Source organism: Sapajus apella, unplaced genomic scaffold (genome assembly GCF_009761245.1).
Source record: "Sapajus apella isolate SASKATOON/1434 unplaced genomic scaffold, GSC_monkey_1.0 scaffold53, whole genome shotgun sequence".
Classification (NCBI taxonomy): domain Eukaryota; kingdom Metazoa; phylum Chordata; class Mammalia; order Primates; family Cebidae; genus Sapajus; species Sapajus apella.
The window spans coordinates 8697682-8715538 of record NW_022436993.1 but is presented as its reverse complement, the minus strand read 5'-3'; the positions used below and the strand labels follow the sequence as shown (position 1 = coordinate 8715538).

Here is a 17857-nt window from a genome sequence, read left to right as displayed (position 1 = left end):
ATGAAGCAGCATCGTCCGTGGTAAATACCTGAGGTTCATTGTCTCACGCCAGAGAAATTGAGGATGCAGACACACAAGAAGTGAGTTTAAGAGTGGAGGTTTAATAGGTGAAGGAAAGAGAAGAAAGAATAGTGCTTTCTCTTGCAGAGAGAGAGGGGCTCCCAAGTGGGACTTCTAGTTTTGTGGTGAAATGCACGGGGTTTCATAGACAAGCTAGAGGAGGTGGTGTCTGATTTACACAGGGCCCAAGAGATTAGTAGGACCAGGGGTGACATTTGCATAGCGAATGAAAAAGCTGGCCATCCTGCCCTAATCTTTATTATGAAGATGGGATCTCTATTTGGCCAGCGGCAAATTGTCTGTTCCGTACTGTACACGTGGTTGACAAAGAAATGGGAAGATGGAGGCTCCCTGTTGAACTTGCCTGGCTCCCAGGTAGCCCTTTTCTGTCGGTACAGTTGCCGGCATTCACCTCTGCAAGCTTCTAGTTTGCCTTTCTATATCTCCAGCTCAATTTTACAGGCTGCTCTTTGCTGGAAAGGAAATGATTTGGGGGTGCTTTTTATTAAAAGGGAACTATTACCAAAGACTGTCTTACCCTAACATTTTCAAACTCCATCAGAATAAATTAATTTTATCATATGGTATAGCCAATTAAACACATATCCTTACTGTGCATTATTGTTTGGAACAGATAAGCAAATGCTTCAGTGTAAATCCTAAGCAAAAGTTATCTAAACAAAGTAAACAATAATCTCCCAAGACAAAAGTAAAATGCTCAGTTGAACCTGCCTCCTTTTGCCATTTCCTATCGGATATATATGACATTGATGCTTTATTGTACAATTTCACTTTACACCTCACCTTCAGTGGACTGGAGATAAGCCATGAGCAATGTGTTCATTCCCCTGTCAATATAGCAATTAGAAAATATTAATTCGGACCAAACACGTAACATATCTCACCAGTCATGGTTTTCTTCAAGTTAGAGTTAAAATTCAGCATGTGGGCCGGGCACAGTGGCTCAAGCCTGTAATCCCAGCACTTTGGGAGGCCGAGGCGGGCGGATCACGAGGTCAAGAGATCGAGACCACCCTGGTCAACATGGTGAAACCCCGTCTCTACTAAAAATACAAAAAATTAGCTGGGCATGGTGGTGCGTGCGTGTAATCCCAGCTACTCAGGAGGCTGAGGCAGGAGAATTGCCTGAACCCAGGAGGCGGATGTTGCGGTGAGCCAAGATCGTGCCATTGCACTCCAGCCTGGGTAACATGAGTGAAACTCATGAGTGAAAAAAACATGAGTGAAACATGAGTGAAAAAAACATGAGTGAAAAAAAAAATTCAGCATGTGAAAAGGTACTCTTAACAAATGGCCTCTTTTTAATGAGGATTACAGTTTCCTAGTCTGATTTATTTTCTTTCCTTGCAATTTTATATCTCATACTAAATTCACCTTTCTCAAAAAGAGCATTTATCATTTCAATACTTCTTATTGCTTTGGCCCAATTCTGGTTTGTTTATCTTTGCTTTCTGTCTCATTTCATCACGTACCATGGGCCTCCTTGTCTATGTAACAACCAGTAAATTACTTCATTAGCTGTGTTTTTATAGAGTATGAAAGTCACAAAATACATCACTTTTCAGAAATTATCTCAGGCAATGACAATAATTATCACACAGGCTATTTATCCTCTGAATGGTTTTCAAGGTTGAGAGTTTTTTTAGCAGCCATTTTTAACTGTAAAATATTCTAAGAATCATTTTATCCAAAGTATTTTAAATCAATTAAATGAAGGAATTAGCCTAATACCAGTAGCATGTTTAGAATGTATTAGGTGTTTCAGATAACCACCTATTCTCATTGCAATGGTGAAGCCAGCCCAAGCAGTTTTACCAAATTTAAACACAGTTCCGTAAAATACTGTTTGATTACTCGAAAGATATCTGGGCTTTGTGCTATTATCGAGCATATAGTGATGATTATAATATAGTTCCTTCCTTTAAGGATTTTTTATTTTCTTTCAGAAGAGGCATGCTTAGTTTATCTGTTACAGAGTAAAGCAATCAAATAGAACATGCACCATCATTTAGCATTTCGATATCATGTGCTATAATTAGGATATCTGGAGCCCCAGGAGAGCCAGATGGGTAGATGCTTTTGAGGCAGGTCAGATAATTCTTTGTGGAAGGAACAGCAACGAAGGTGTGAGCTATAGGCATGCATATTTGAGTAGAATGAGGGAACATATGGATTTTTTTGACTGAGAGTAAAGACTGTGGTACCAAAGCATGAATTCTGGTTTGGCTATTAAGTAACTACATGAAATTAGGTAAGTGAAATCAGAAAAATTCTAGTACCTGCTTCATGAAACTGCTTTGAGAATTACGTGAGTTAATATATTAAGATGTAATGTGCTTAAATAGAATGAGGTAGGTAATAAATTCTCCATAGGTGCTAGTGTCACCATCATCACTGTCACATCCTTATCATATCAGGCTACTGCTATAACAAAATAGATCCAAAAAAATCATAATCCAGGAAGTTTATCTTCTATTCACTTTACAGTAGTTGTCAGGTAAACAGATTGATGAGGCGGCTTTTCTAATGTATTTATTCAGGGACGCAGGCAGATCGTCAGTCCATGGCCTTCAAGGTCCACCCCACTGATCATGGCTTTTCCATCCACTTGGAGAGGAACAGAACATGGGTACCGGTGTGCAGAAGTCTGTATGGCCTCACCTGGATGTGTGCTCATTACTTCTGTTCACATTCCATGGGTTAGAACTCAGCCTCGTGATCTCACCTAGTCACAAAAGGAGCTGATAAAGTACCTATGTGAGCAGCCACACCCCAGTAACAAGTGTGTGCTATAGAAGGGTGACCACGTGAACAGAAATAGCCAGAAATCTCCACCACATGGCTGAGGAGGGATGAGTATGTGAAAGAAGATGGTTTACATCTCCGGATCATACATTGGTGGTTATTGTGAGATTGCTCATGGGTCAAGGAGTAGAGAATGATAAATTAGGAGGCAAAGAAAGAAGAAAATATGTGAATTTTTAATCTTGTTTAATGTGTCTGATATGTTACAGAGAAATCTCACAGAAAATGTACAGTATGTGTCTGGATCTCAGAAAAAGGGACAGGTTGCAATTGCAGACATTGGGCCATCAGCCTCCATATAGCAGTTAAAACTGGAAGTGAATTGGATTCATAGTTTGCTCTTCCAGCATTTAAAAGCCTGGACTTGAAAATGAACAAGAGAGGAGAAGGAAGGTTGAGACATTGACAGAGAACTGGGAATATCATGCCAAAGAGCTTAAGGAACTGATATTTCAAAATGGAAGGCATTTTCGGCATATCAGAAGCAGCAATAAATCCATAATGGGAAGGGTTGACTTTTATTTTAAATGGTAATTAGATATTATTATATATCCACACAAGAGTTCTTTTACTGGAGTAGTAGAAGGTGCTAAGAGGCAAAGAGTGAATGATGTCTTCTGAATCACTAGAGCAGTGAAAATGTTTCTTTATGCACAAGAGTGTAGTGGTCCTTGTCAGGTCTACAGTTCTGAGTTTTGTTCTTAGTGTTGCTTAATTTTTTGTTATCTCTTCCCTCTTTCTAGGCCTTCTAAACAGATTTTTTTTTTAATCTGAAACTTTAAACCAGTGATTTGAGGTATGCATAGCCTAGGGTTCAGCATTCATTTGTTCTAAAATTATATGGAGAATTAATTTTAAAAACTGGATGTTCAAAATATGTCCACACATAAAATATTAAAGATAAAATCAGTTTCATGTCAGAAAACAGAGCTTGGTATATATACTTTTCTTTCAAACAGATAAACAGTTTATGAAGTCATCTTTTAATTTAAAATAAGAAAAGTCAAACTTCAGGAAATAGTCTTTTCAGTATGTACCTTGTCTTTGTGTATTGCCAGTGAAATAATATTTTAAAGTATTTTTCTAAACTGTTTCTGTACACTAATATATGGTCCAGTAACTCTGATAACACCTGTGATAATTTTGATGCAAAATGAAGTTTGCTGTCACTGAGTTCGCTAAGGTTACAGTTTCAGATGTGTTGCTGTTAATTGCCTGATATGTGCATTGACCTTTAAACCTAATTCTTTTGAACTTGATAGACTTAAATTATCATAGTGAATAGAAAATATTCTATTTATTATGTGTATGTTCTAGATATTTGAAAATACTGGTCATGTGATATCAAGTCATTGGCAGTGCTGAGATGTCCTTTTATTTGCAAACTTGCATCTGATAGTTCCTTCCAGAACAAGAGAGCAAACGAGTGAAATAAGTAGTTCATCTGTGAGGAGAACTAATTCTGTGAAAAATGAATTGCACCAGAAAAGATCATGCATGCAAAAACATCAATGCTCATGGGTTGGAAGAATCAGTATCATTAAAATGGCCATACTCCCCAAATCGTTCAACAGATTCAATGCTATTTCTATCAAACAAATAATATCGTTTTTCACAGAATTATAAAATATTATTTTAAAATTCATGTGGAACCATAAAGGAGCCCAAATAGCCTGAGTAATCCTAAGCACAAAGGACAAAGCTAGAGTCGTCATATTACCTAACTTTAATCTATACTACAAGGCTATAGTAACCAAAACAGCATGGTACTGGTACAAAAACAGACCAGTGGAACATAACCCACAAATAAGATCATCCGCCTTTTACCATATACAAAAATTAAATCAAAATGGATTAAAGATTTAATGTAAGACCTCAAAGTATAAGAATCCTAGGGAAAAAAAAAACTAGGAAATACCATTCTTGACTTTGATGTTGGGAAAGTATTTATGACTCAGTCTTCAAAAGCAGTTGCAACAGGAACAAAAGTTGACAAGTGGAACCTAATTAAACTGAACAACTTCTGCACAGCAAAAGAAACTATCAATGGAGTCAACAGACAACTTACAGAATGAGAGAAAATACTCACAGACTATGCATGCAACAAGGTCTAATACTCAGAATCTCTAAGAAAGTTGAGTTGATAAAACACCATTAAAAAGCGGGCAAAGGACATGAACAGATACTTCTCAAAAGAAGGCATACATATAGTCAGTGAACATGAAAAACGTTGCACATCACCAGTCATCAGAGAAATGCAAATAAAAATCACAATGAGATACCATCTCACATGAGTTAGAGTGGCTACTATTAGAAAGTCAAAAAATAGCAGATGCTGGTGAGGTTGCAGAGAAAAAGGAATGCTTATACACTGTTCCTGGACATGTAAATTTGTTCAGTCACTGTGGAAAGAAGTTTGGAGATTTCTCAAAGGACTTAGAACTACCATTCACCTCAGCAATCCCATTGCTGGATATATATTAAAAAGAAAATGGATTTTTCTATGAAAAAAAGATGCATGCATGAATATGTTCTTCATAGCACCATTCACAATAGCAAAGACATGGAATCAATCTAGGTGACCATCAGCAGAGGATTGAATAAAGAAAATGTACCTGTTTACCCCATGGAATACTACATAGCCATAAAAAAAGAATGATATGTACTTTGCAGCAACATGGATGTAGCTGGAGGCCATTATCCTAAGTGAATTAACATAAGAACAGAAAACCAAACACCACATCTTCTTGCCTAACATGAGAGCTAAGCCTTGGGTGCTCATGGACATAAAGATGACAACAATAAACACTGGGAACTAGTGACAAGAGAAGGGAGGGAGGAGGACAAAGACTGACATGCTAACTTTTGGTGACAAGCTCACTACCTAGGTGACATGATTATTTGTATCTCAGACCTCAGCATCACACAATATACCCTTGTGACAAACCTGTGCCATGTACCCTGTGAATCTATTTTTAAAATTGAAATTATAAAAATAAATGAGAAAAAATTTTTAGCTACTAAAAATCCATTTTAATATTTCTGTTTTAGTTAACGTACCCAGATGTTCATACGTATTAACTTGTATGTAAACATTTATTTATCTGTTTGTTTGTTTGTTTTTTCGAGATGAAGTCTTGCTCTGTCACAGGCTGGAGTGCAGTGGTACAATCTCAGCCAACTCTCATGAATGACCTTCCTGCAGAGTTAAGATTTCTGTTGAGAATATTTTGCATTTTCTAAGAAGTAGTTTGGGTTATGACATGGGTTATTAAGATCCTGTATACTGAAAAAAAGGCAGGGGTTGGGGGGTGGTTGAGGAAGTAGAAGGCGGACTCCCAATCCAGTTCCCCCCAGTTCTCCCACCATCCCCTGCCAGGGGTCTCAGCAACTCCGAAGCGGAGGAGCAGCAGCACCACACACCCCGTAAGTACCAGGGTATCCAAGAGGAAGGTCAACCCAGCCTAAGGGCCGCTAAGGAAGAGCCCAAGAGGAGATCAGTGTGGTTGTCAGCTAAACCTGCTCCTGCAAAAAGTGAAAGCAAAGCTGAAAAAGGCAGCAGGGAAGGAAGCATCTTCAGACAGGTGCAAACAAAAGGGAAAAGGGGAGCAAGAGGAAAACAGGCCGAAGTGGCTGACCAAGAAACTGAAGAAGAGTTACCTGCCCAAAACCGGGAAACGAAAACTGGGGAGATTCCAGCCTCTGATGAAGAGGAAGAGAAAGAAGCCAAGTCTGATTAATACCATATACCATGTCTTATCAGTGGTCCCTGTCTCCCTTCTTCACAATCCAGAGGAACATCTGTATCAACTATTTTGTAAATGTGAGTTTTTTAGTAACTCCAGAAACATTTTTAAGAAGGATGAAATACCATCTCATCCTCTTTTTTTAAGTGTAAATGCTTTTTTTTTTTTTTTTTTTAGAACTGAAATCATTTGCTAGTTATTTATTTTTTGGTACAACCACAGAATATTGTGGAATATTGAATTATGGGATGCTCTGTCTTGGGTGTCAGCTTAACATTCCATAGATGGGGAGTTAGTTTTTATATCCTGTAATACAAACCATGTTAAATGGCAATATGGAGTCACAGTCCTGCATTTAATATCTTTAACTTCCTTCTACTTCCATGTTGTTTTATAGTAGAATTGCTTCCTAAAGAAACAAAACTCCTTGATCATGACTCTCCCTGTCAGAATTATGGGCACTCTGTACTCTCTTTGGTTGTGGTAGTCCTGTTTTCCTAATAACTTTGTTACTGTGCTGTGAAAGATCAAATATTTGAATATGTAGTGTATATGCACCTCAGCTGTGAATTGGTGGGGTGTACATAACAGCTCATCAACATGTGATGATACTGGTACTTGATAACCCCTTAAGGAAAAATTGCTTCCAAATTTTAAGCTGGAAAGTCACTGGAATAACTTTAAAAAAGAATTACAATATGTAGCCGTTTAGATTTTTGGCACGTGTGTTAAGAATTGTGTATAAATTGAAGTGTCTGTACTGACCCTCAACCAATAAAATCTCAATTTTGAAAGAAAAAATTTGTATCTTTTTTTTTCCTTTGTCCATTTATAATGTTTGATTTTCCTTTTTAAACTAGATCATGACGTGCCACCAAAATAGACAATGTTGGCAAAACAATGTCTGTTACAATAAAATACATTAGACATTAAGTAACCTTAAAAACCATGTGAAAGAACATAAACCCAGTCGATTGAATCTGGGGCGATGTTTTCTGCACAAGCGAGTACAGGCATACCTCTCCTTAAAAGTGATGTAAACAGAAGGAACCATCAAAATCCTACAGAAGGAGTCAAACAGGACGGGGGTGAGGGTAGGGTGGGAGAGCAGTGAAGAGAGGCTGAGGTGAGTGAGGGAAGTGGCAAATCAAAACAATACTGACCGAGGTAGCAGGACTCTGCTCAGTGCAGAAAAATTGGCTTATGAATAAAAATGAGATTGTGAAATTAAATTCAGATCATCATGCAAAAGACACAGTACATGCCATTTAGTTTTAGAAAAAAAAAAACACACACACATTCATTTCCTAAAATCTGCTGCCAGTTAATTTGCTGGCAATGTCTCCTGGCTCAACTATTTTTTATACCAGGATGAGTATTAAACACTGTCCATGCTTTTTCATCTACAAAAAAATTTGCATAAAATTGCATTAGTTCTATGTACTTGTCAATGGACATTTTAATTATGTGTATTAAAAAGGAAAATCTTGCCCCATGGGAGTCAGAAAAAGCAAAATAAAATCTAGAGTGTGAAACCTCCATGACCAGCCAGTGTGTTCATGTGAAAATTCAGCGGAAATAGACAGTTACTTTAAACAATAAAAAATTAATTCAGTTAAACATCTTCTTTATGGAAAATTGTCAGTCAAGACGGGAACATATTGATAAAGTTAGTGACTGTGCTAAAGACCCAGATCACCAGGATTATGAGCAGCACAAATGGCCAGAAAATCCCATCGGTGCATGCCGAGAATGAGCAGGATTTGGTGGCAGGCTGCACACATCCTTTACTAGGCTCCAGGTAGTGGCAGGCCACGAACTTGAGCATCTCATTCGTGGGAATCACAGGCAAGGAGATTTTCAGCACCATCAAAGTGCATCAAAGATATTTCAGAAGTAGAATCTGTGTAACTTGCTGAAGGTGGGACTGAGGAAGTTGGGGAAGTCTACCTCAGGCAACTGTTGAAATCCTTCACTTGCTTAATAGTGTGAAATCTATAAAACGCCTGACAGGAATCGTCACGTTTAATGAAAATACTAACTAAATACTGCTTTTGCTTTTGTTTTTTGTTTGTTTGTTTTTCCCTAGTGGGAGAGATCTCTGAGGTTTGTCCGGAAACCACTGATTTTTTGTGCCGGGACAAGAAGTGTATTGCATCCCACCTTGTTTGTGACTATAAACCAGACTGCTCTGATAGGTCTGATGAGGCTCACTGTGGTAAGTTAATCTATCTGCCGTGTGGAAGCCAGTTCAGCAGAGATTTTCCTTTATAAGTAGAGTTATATATTGGCATTGATGATGGAAAAGAACTATTATTTTCATGCACTAGAGTAGATTTAGAATAGCCCCAATACTTCCTCAGATTTGTATACAAGCATCAAATACAAATACAAGTGGCAGTGCTTTCATATCCTTTACTCCTGTACTGAGAACTGTAACAAGTCTGTAGTAAATCATTTTACCAAAAAAAAATCCCATTCCGTAATTAGGCAGCACTATGTGTAGGGTTAGAATTAGAGTTTACAGGAACTGCAGTAGCAATCTTTCTTTGTTGGTCTTCATTTTTCTTCTGTTTTTCCCCCAGAATTGTTGATTTTATATATGTGGCTAAAAATGAGCACTTCTAATAAATGCGAATTTAGTAATTAATTTTATCAATTACATTGTATGGGAAAAAGCGGACTGGATGGCCCTAGTGGATTTTTATTCTAGGTTTAATTCAAGCAATGTTTTAAAACTCACGTATAAAACTAAGTATATAATTTTAAAATATGAGCACTTATTTAAACTCAAAGGATATTTTTTCCGTGTATCTTGTTGAAGAGCTTTCCTAGAGAATATTGATACCATACAAGCTATCTGTTGTAGTTACCATTTGCTGTGTAACAAGCTTTCCCAGAAGTTAGTGGTCTAAGCCACTGTTACATTTTGCTCACAGGTTTTTTGGTCAGTAATCCAGGAAGGGTACTGCTGGACAGTTTATGTCTAATGGCCTGACTCGAACTGATAGGGTGGAACTGGATAATCACATCCAAGATGACTTCTTCCCTTGATGCTGTTTGGTCTCTCTGTCTTGCTAGAGATGCTGTCTCTTCCTCCAGAGTGCTCCATGTGGCTTGGTCTGTACATCTTATGGCAGCCACAGGATGGTAAGCCATTGTACATGGGACTGGCTTCTACTAGAAAGCATCCCAAGACCCCCAGGAAAAATAGCAAGAGTTATTTTGATTTAGCCTCAGATATTCCATAATACCATACCCAATTCCCGCTAGTGCCAAGCAAATAATGAAGTCTAGAGTAGATTCAAAGAGAATAAGGAATAGACTTCACCTCTCAATGGGAAAATGTCAGACATGAAATGTAGAGAAGGTCAAAGGGTGACTTTTTTGGAGACAAACTACCACACACAAGCATATTTACATTTTTATTCTATAGCTTAATGCAATTTTTATTTCTTAGGATCTTATACTGATGATTCCAGTGGGCCCATTTTCTATTTAAAAATTTAATGTATTTTTTAAACTTAAAAAGCTGTGGTAAAATATACATAATACAAAATTTACCATTTTAAACATTTAAAATGTATAACTTAGTAGCTTTAAGTACATTTGTATTGTTGTACAGCCATTCCCAAACAATAACAGTAACACTCCATTTACCCCTTCCCTAAGACCATGGTAACCACCATTCTCCTTTTCATCTCTATAAAAGATCTTTCATTTCTACTCTAGGTACCTCACATAAGTGGAGTCATATAGTATTTGTCTTTTCTGTGACTGGCTTATTTCACTTGCCATAATGTCTTCCAGGTTCATTCCATAATTTAAATGCAAGTGTTTTTAAAAAGTCAAAACAATCAACACATCTTAAGAGTGTATTACTAATACCATAGAATTATAATATTAATTTTATAAAATATCATGTATTCCTTTCATAATACATAAATTCTCAAATAAAACTTATAGTGCATTGAATAACACGTTCTAGTGTTATTTCTAGCTTCTCGTAACTTTACCAAAAAATGTATTTTAAAAATACTTACTGTAAGGAATTAATTTCAATGGAATTTTTTTAAAAAGGGCTCTACAACACTTGTGAAATAATCATTTTCCCCGCAAGAAGTACTAAGTAGAGCATTTAATAATCACCCACAAAATAGTAAAATTTTGGACAAATTTAAGCCCATAAACTGCAGCCAACACTCAGGTGAGACAGGAGCCCACACATTCAGAGCATTAAGAGGGAGCACAGCTGCAACTGTGAGGAAGTATAGAGGAGCCACATGGTTAAGAGCCTACCTACTGACCACTGCACTTAACGCCACTTGCTGGATTATACTCAATAACTTCAGTATGAAAGATACTTTGCTAACATACCCTCCATGAAACCATGAAAGACAAGAAGTCAGCTACAAATGAAGACCCCGAACAAATCCTCAGTCCTCTGGAAACATCCTTGAGAGAATTCTAATGACTGTACTGGATCTACACTGAAGTTAAAGGAATATCTGCACACATAAATAAGAAAGATTTATTTGTGAAAGATAAATGAGGAACTCAATGAAAGAACTCTGGCAACTCAAATGGCCAGAGTGTATTATGTTCTCTTAAGGACTACACTAGCTCTGCAGTGAGGGTTCTTAACCAGGTGAGATGGCTGAAATGGCAGAATATATGTAGGAACAAATATTATTGAGATTCAGGAGGACATTGAAACCCAATCCAAAGAAGCTAAGAATAATAATAAAATGATGCAGGAGCTGACAGATGAAACATTCAGTATAAAAAAGAACCTAACTGACCTAATGGAGCTGAAAAACATACTACAAAACTTTTGCAATGTAATCCTAAGTATTAGCACCAAAATAGAGCAAGCTGAGGAAAGAATCACAGAGCTTGAAGACTGGCTTACTGTAATAATATTGTTAGAAAAGAATAAAGAAAAAAAAAGGAATGAAAAAAATCTGAGAAATATGGGATTATATAAATAAGGCGCATTTATGAATCATTGGTATCCCTGAAAGAGGGAGAAAGCAAGAAACTTGGAAAATTGCTTTCTGGATATTGTTCATGAAAACGTCACATCTTCACATCACAAACAGAGATTAGCCCTAGGGAAGAGAAAAGTGGCATATTTTGAGATTGAGAGAACGAAATGTAAGAGAGTTTATCCTGATCATATAAGTATCTTTAACATCAAAGATAAAGTTATATGTTACACAAGGCGGGACAGGGGGTACAAGGATGATCACAGAGAATAGAAAAGGATGTAGAATAGATATTGTAGGGTTGTATGTCAGGGAGTCACTTACATAGAACACTCTAGTACAGAATGTGCAGGTAACATCATTCTAAAGAACACGTAACGGCTGTCTTTTATGTCCATTGCAAGATTCTGAATGTTTACAGATGTGTTGGCTAAATGCTGGGAGAACGGAATCTCTCATTTACTTTATCCATATTATATCATAAAGACCTGTTCTATATCATATAATGCTGGCATAAAAAGCACAAAAAAGCCATGCAGAGCCCATAAATAAGCATACAAGAAGCAATAGATTATATAGTCATATAGAATGAATGAAAGGAATGTATATGAATAAAAATAATTATAATTTGTAGGGATAAGATGCAATAATGCTTGAGTATAATGCATTTATTTTATTTAAGTGAAATGCTAATATTTTATTTAAATATTCTCAAGGATCAAGAAAGTTTTATATAGAAATATTAAAACTTTGCTTCCTATATATTTAGTATCTATTTTCTTTTTTCTGATATATTTCTATATGCTAACATTGGTTGTATGTTAAGGGAAAGTTGTGAATGAGAGGAAATTTTAAAAATAATACAAACTTTATCTTTCTAAAAAGAAAGAAAAAGCCAATGACAATCTCAATTGATTCATGCTGATTAAATCACTCAATTATTCATTCTGCCTGTACAACACAGTCCTATTTTACAGTGAGTGCTCAAAAGTAATAACTGATGCACAAAAAAGAGAAAGAAAAATGAAAGCCTAGATCAGGGTATCATGATAGTACTTTTCACAGATGATTAAAAGTAGACACAGTTATTATCTATTAATTTTTCTCATTGTGAATAATTTAATTTCTAACGAGTTATCAATCAACACTTTTAGAATAGAATTTATTTAGTGATTAGCTGTGATATGTGATGCTGCACTGATTAGTACGATATCCGAGAGTATTTGTGTCCTATACGGTTTACTACTTCTCTCAAAGTGCCTTTTCTTTAGTAAATGACTTTGTGTCACTAATCAGCTATGCTATTCAAACATCACAGTAAGAGAAGGAAGCGAGTTAAACATCCAGACAACTGAAGCTGTTTATTTATTTGACCTGAATAATCCATATTAGCATAATGTTATGTTCATTGTTCATGTGTAAACACAGTTTTATCTATTAGCTATAAATATTCATCAATCTGTATAACTCCTTAATGGATAAATGATAACGCTCATATACTGCTTCTAGATCCTTCAATTAAAATGTTACCGTGTATAGCTGATATTACCAGTAAGTACAAATGTCTTGTTGCTGTAAATGTATTTATAAAGAATTAGAATATGCAGATACTACTTTTAAGTGATCCCAAATGTAAGGTAATAGCAAATGTGATAGATATTTCCAGAAATTCCCATTACTGTTTTTCCTTCCCCAGCACTGTATACAAGCACAACAGGAAGCTGCAATTTTGAAACAAGTCCAGGAAACTGGACCACAGCCTGCAGTCTTACTCAAGACTCTGAGGATGACTTGGACTGGGCCATTGGCAGCAGTATTCCTGCCAAAGCATTGATTCCAGACTCTGATCACACACCAGGTAAATCTAGTAGCCAACCCCAGACCAAGAAATCCACTCATCTGGAATCCTGCTTTAACAATATGTGTGAATGTCAGTGTGCCTTCCTTATGTGTATGTGGGGACAGAGCTCAGTAGGTTTTATGGAAGGAGGACTAGTCCCTTCTATTGCAAACTCTGAATTACTAAATAAACCCAGACCTGACACTGCTACGACAGAGAAGCCCATGACTCACATTTTAAGAAACTCACAGATTTTACTTACTCTACCGTAAGGGTGTCATTCAGTTCCCCAACTGGGGAAGGGTGAGTGGGTGGCATTCAGATTAATGATTGCAGGAAGCAAAGATATACAACTGGTAATGCTAACGGTTATCCTGTTGTGACAGTGGCCAATCACAACAGTGCAATGGCTGACCACCACTTTCATTCCCATCATTTTGAAGAACAGAAGCCAAGGTGTAAAATGGTAAGTGGTAATGGAATGAATGAGTATCAACACAATCTTTAAAAGTTTTGCTTTCTGCCCTGTGATTTCAGATTATGCAATCTTTAATGGTTTTACAGTTAATAGACTCAAAGTACGGGTAAGCTTGTAGTCTTATTTACTCTTTAAAAAAAGTCCTACTGACTCAGAACTTTTATTATCTTAGAAATCTAGCTTTTATTAGGGATAAAAAATATCTAAGATATTTGTGATGGCTAATTTCATCTGTCAGTTTGGAGGTGTTTTGGATGAGATCCGCATTTAAATTGATGAGCTTTGAGTAAAGTGGTTTGCCCTTTTTAATGTGGCCTCACCCAGTCAGTCGAAAGACTGAATAGAACAAAAAACACCAGCGATGCAGCAAGAAGGATCCCCAAGAGGATGTCTTCAGATTTCATCTGCACCGTGGGCTTTCATGGTTCTTCAGCCTGATAGTCTACCCTGCAAATATTGGACTTGGCAGCCTTCATAACTTCGTGAGCCAGTTCCATATAATAAATCTCCTTTTGTATGTACACACATCCTATTGATTCCGTTTCTCAGGACCCTAACCAATATAATATTCTTCAAAACAGTTGAAGCATATGCACAGTAAAAAAAAGAGAACAAGGTTGTGCAGAATTTAAATAACTCTCAAAAGATTGTCCTAGCTATTATGTGACTAGTGAAAAGAGCACATTTATTTTATTATTTATTCCAGGCAGATTGAATGTATTATGCTCTTCAGTTACAGTATGGCATTCATTCTGTTTTAAAGATTTTCCAGAATTCCTTTTATATGGTGAGTCACATGTATTGATTTGCATATGGTGAACCAACCTTGCATCCTAGGAATGAGCCCTACTGGGTTTTGGTGAATTAACTTTTTGATATGATGCTGGATTTGGTTTGCTAGTATTTTGCTGAGGATTTTTGTGTCTATGTTTATCAAGGATATTGGCCTGCAGTTTTCTTTTTTCACTATGGCTTTGCCATATTTTAGTATCAGGGTAATGCTGGCTTCATAGAATGAGTTAGGGAGAAGTCCCTCCTCCTTGAATTTTTAGAATGGCAGAATTGGTACCAGCTCTTCTTTTTATGCCTGGTAGAATTAACCTTTGAACTAAACGTTCTAACTCCCTTTGACTTACCATGTTGTATCTCCCTTTCCTTTCACAAGTTTTTGTTTCCCTTAAAAACATGAAGTTTGTGTATAGTATAAGTTGAACAGGTAGAGAATGAAGAAACTAAGATCAGTAATTAGAAGGATTTAGCATATAACAAAGTAGATACGGGAAAAGATGGATGATACAGTCTGGTGCTGTTGTATCTAGTTATCCACCTGGAAGGACTTAAAATTAAATCCCAGTTTTATATCACATACAGCAATAAAATCTAGATAAAGACATAAATGTAACAAAAACAAGAAAATGCTTGCAAGAAACAGTAAATTGTGTGTAATTTAGAGCAGGATATTTTAAAACCTCCTAAATGCAATTTGGAAACCATTTTGGCCTCTTTGACATATAAGTCAACTTTTAAAACTTGGAAGTCAGCTCTAAATCCAATTTAGAAAGCATTTTGGCCTCTTGGACATAGAAGGACCAACACATAGTGACTTATATGAGTGTATTTAAGTCAGCAATGCTTTTAGCAGAAATAATGGGAAATAAATGAATGCCTGTTATATGATCGTGTATGTGTTCCCTCCTTCATTCACTTAGCTGTTTATCAAATGCCAGGCACTTGGCCAGGCCCTGTGGATGCATCAGTGAATAAAATAGGCATAAATCCCTGTCACAGTACAGCTTACATTATAGAAGGAGGGAAAAGATAATGGATAAACATACTAAATAAATAAATTAGACAGCTTCTTAGAAGTTAAGGGGAGAAAAAGAGAGGAACAGAGTATATAGAAATATGAAAGGCAGAAGATAGGTGTGTGCCTTCGAGTTGGGAGGGTGGCCATGCAAATAGGCTGGTCACATTAGACCCTGCACAGAAAAACACCAGTCAACAAGAGACCTGAAGGAGGTATGAGGAAGTGACCTGTTGGTACCTAAGGAAAGAATGTTCCAGAGCTAGATCAGCCTGGGGTTAGAAGGTGTCTCAACCTGGTTGCTAATGACATTTGGAACAGCCTAATTAATTAGGGGTCTGACCTGTGTAATTGTGAGATGTTCAGCAGCATTTGAGGCCTCTACCAACTAGACGTCAGAAGCACTCCTCTTCTAATCATAATAAAGCCAAAATGTCTTTAGAAATTGCCCCTGTTAAGAACTGAAACAGCGTGGAAGCCAAGGTAATTTGTAAAACCCACAACATGCAATATTATGCAGCCACTAAAAAGAGTTTAATCATGTATAGCTGATTTGAAAGGATTTCCAAAAGACAGTGTTGAAGGAGTAACACAATATGCAAAATGTTAGGATAGTGTGATACAGTTTTTCTAAAGCAGACAACTAATGCCACCTTATTTGTGCATATGTATAAATCTGTACATAGATATTTCTATGAATGAATGTAAGCATGGAGGAAAGGATAAAATGATACATACTTGTTTATTGACAGATTGCTTGTATAAGTGACAGTGTTAAAGAAGAGAAGAGGGGAAATAAACTCAGTATAAAAAGGAACAAGGCTGGACATAGTGGCTCATGCCTATAATCCCAGCACTTTGGGAGGCTGAGGAAGAAGGATTGCTTGAGCCCAGCAGTTTGAGACCAGCCTGGGCAACATGGTAAAACCCCATCTGTACAAAAAAGAAAAAATACAAAATTAGCCAGGTATGGTGGTATACTTGTAGTCCCCACTACCCAGGAGGCTGAGGTAGGAGGATGACTTGAGCCCATGAGGCTGAGGCTGCGGTGCCATGTTTACTCCATTGCACTCCACCAAGACACCAAGACTCTGTCTCCAAAAAAAAAAAAAGAAGCAGCAGAAGCAGCAGCAGCAAATAACAGGAAAAGAAAATCCAGCATTCATAGTGGTAGGATATTTGTGTGTTTCTGGAAAACGTGGTGGATATATTTAAGGTTTGGAGGTCTGAACTGTTGCTTGTCACTTTTAATGTTTATTTTCTTCTTCAATATTTCTATTGATTAATTTTACATTACTAAATAATATACATTTTTCTAAAATTTTTTAGAATGTAAATAAGCATAAAAAACTTTTCTAGTAACCTCAGAGTGGTGATAAAGCCATTGACAAGGTGTTTGTTCATACTGTATTTTCAAAGAAAAATAGGTTTCTAGTGGATTTAGTAGTACTAAAAATGTAGTATAAACAACTTTATATGTGGCAAAATATCTTGCACAGCATGGTTTAAGTTATAGTATTTTACTTTTTGATTTACTTTTTGATTGTATCAAAATATATAATATATATACATATTATATATATAAAATATATAAACTCTGATTATAAACATATTATTTTCTTGATTATGATATCACAACAGTGAATTTACATTTAGATGGAACTTTTTACTTCTATAATTTTTGAAGATGAATATATGAGATTTTGAGAAATTATGGGAAATAAGCCAATTTTTATTTATTCTGCTAAGATCTAGACAATAACGTGTGGACACAAATGCCTATGAGTGCATTAGATATTATCTGCCACAATCTTCCCTTATCCTATACCAGTGTTTGAAAACTACAGAGCATGTCTTCTGCTATAATAATACTAATGATACAAAAACTACTGCAGGCTCAGTTGAGAACAAGATAAATGTATAGTCAATAGATATGAGAAAGTTTACATCTCTTCAAAAAGAAAAACACGAGTGATCACTTGATGCCTTTTAATGGAAACATTGGAGACTATTAATAGGAGTATTAATTTTCTTTTTTGAACTTTTAGAGCTTATATATGTTCACTAAAGACCACATGAAAAGTTTTGAATCTGGTTATTTAGGTAATGTTATAT

At 36.4% G+C, this 17857-nt stretch overlaps 1 protein-coding gene across 1 annotated transcript in view; it reads left to right on the top strand.

Moving 5' to 3' along the window:
- Positions 1–17857, top strand: part of MALRD1 (MAM and LDL receptor class A domain containing 1) — a 576163-nt gene that overhangs the window by 367016 nt on the left and 191290 nt on the right. Inside the window, exons 31-32 of the mRNA XM_032244079.1 lie at positions 8722–8850; positions 13317–13478. Coding sequence (XP_032099970.1) covers positions 8722–8850; positions 13317–13478 — 291 coding nt within the window. The remainder of the gene's footprint in view (positions 1–8721; positions 8851–13316; positions 13479–17857) is intronic.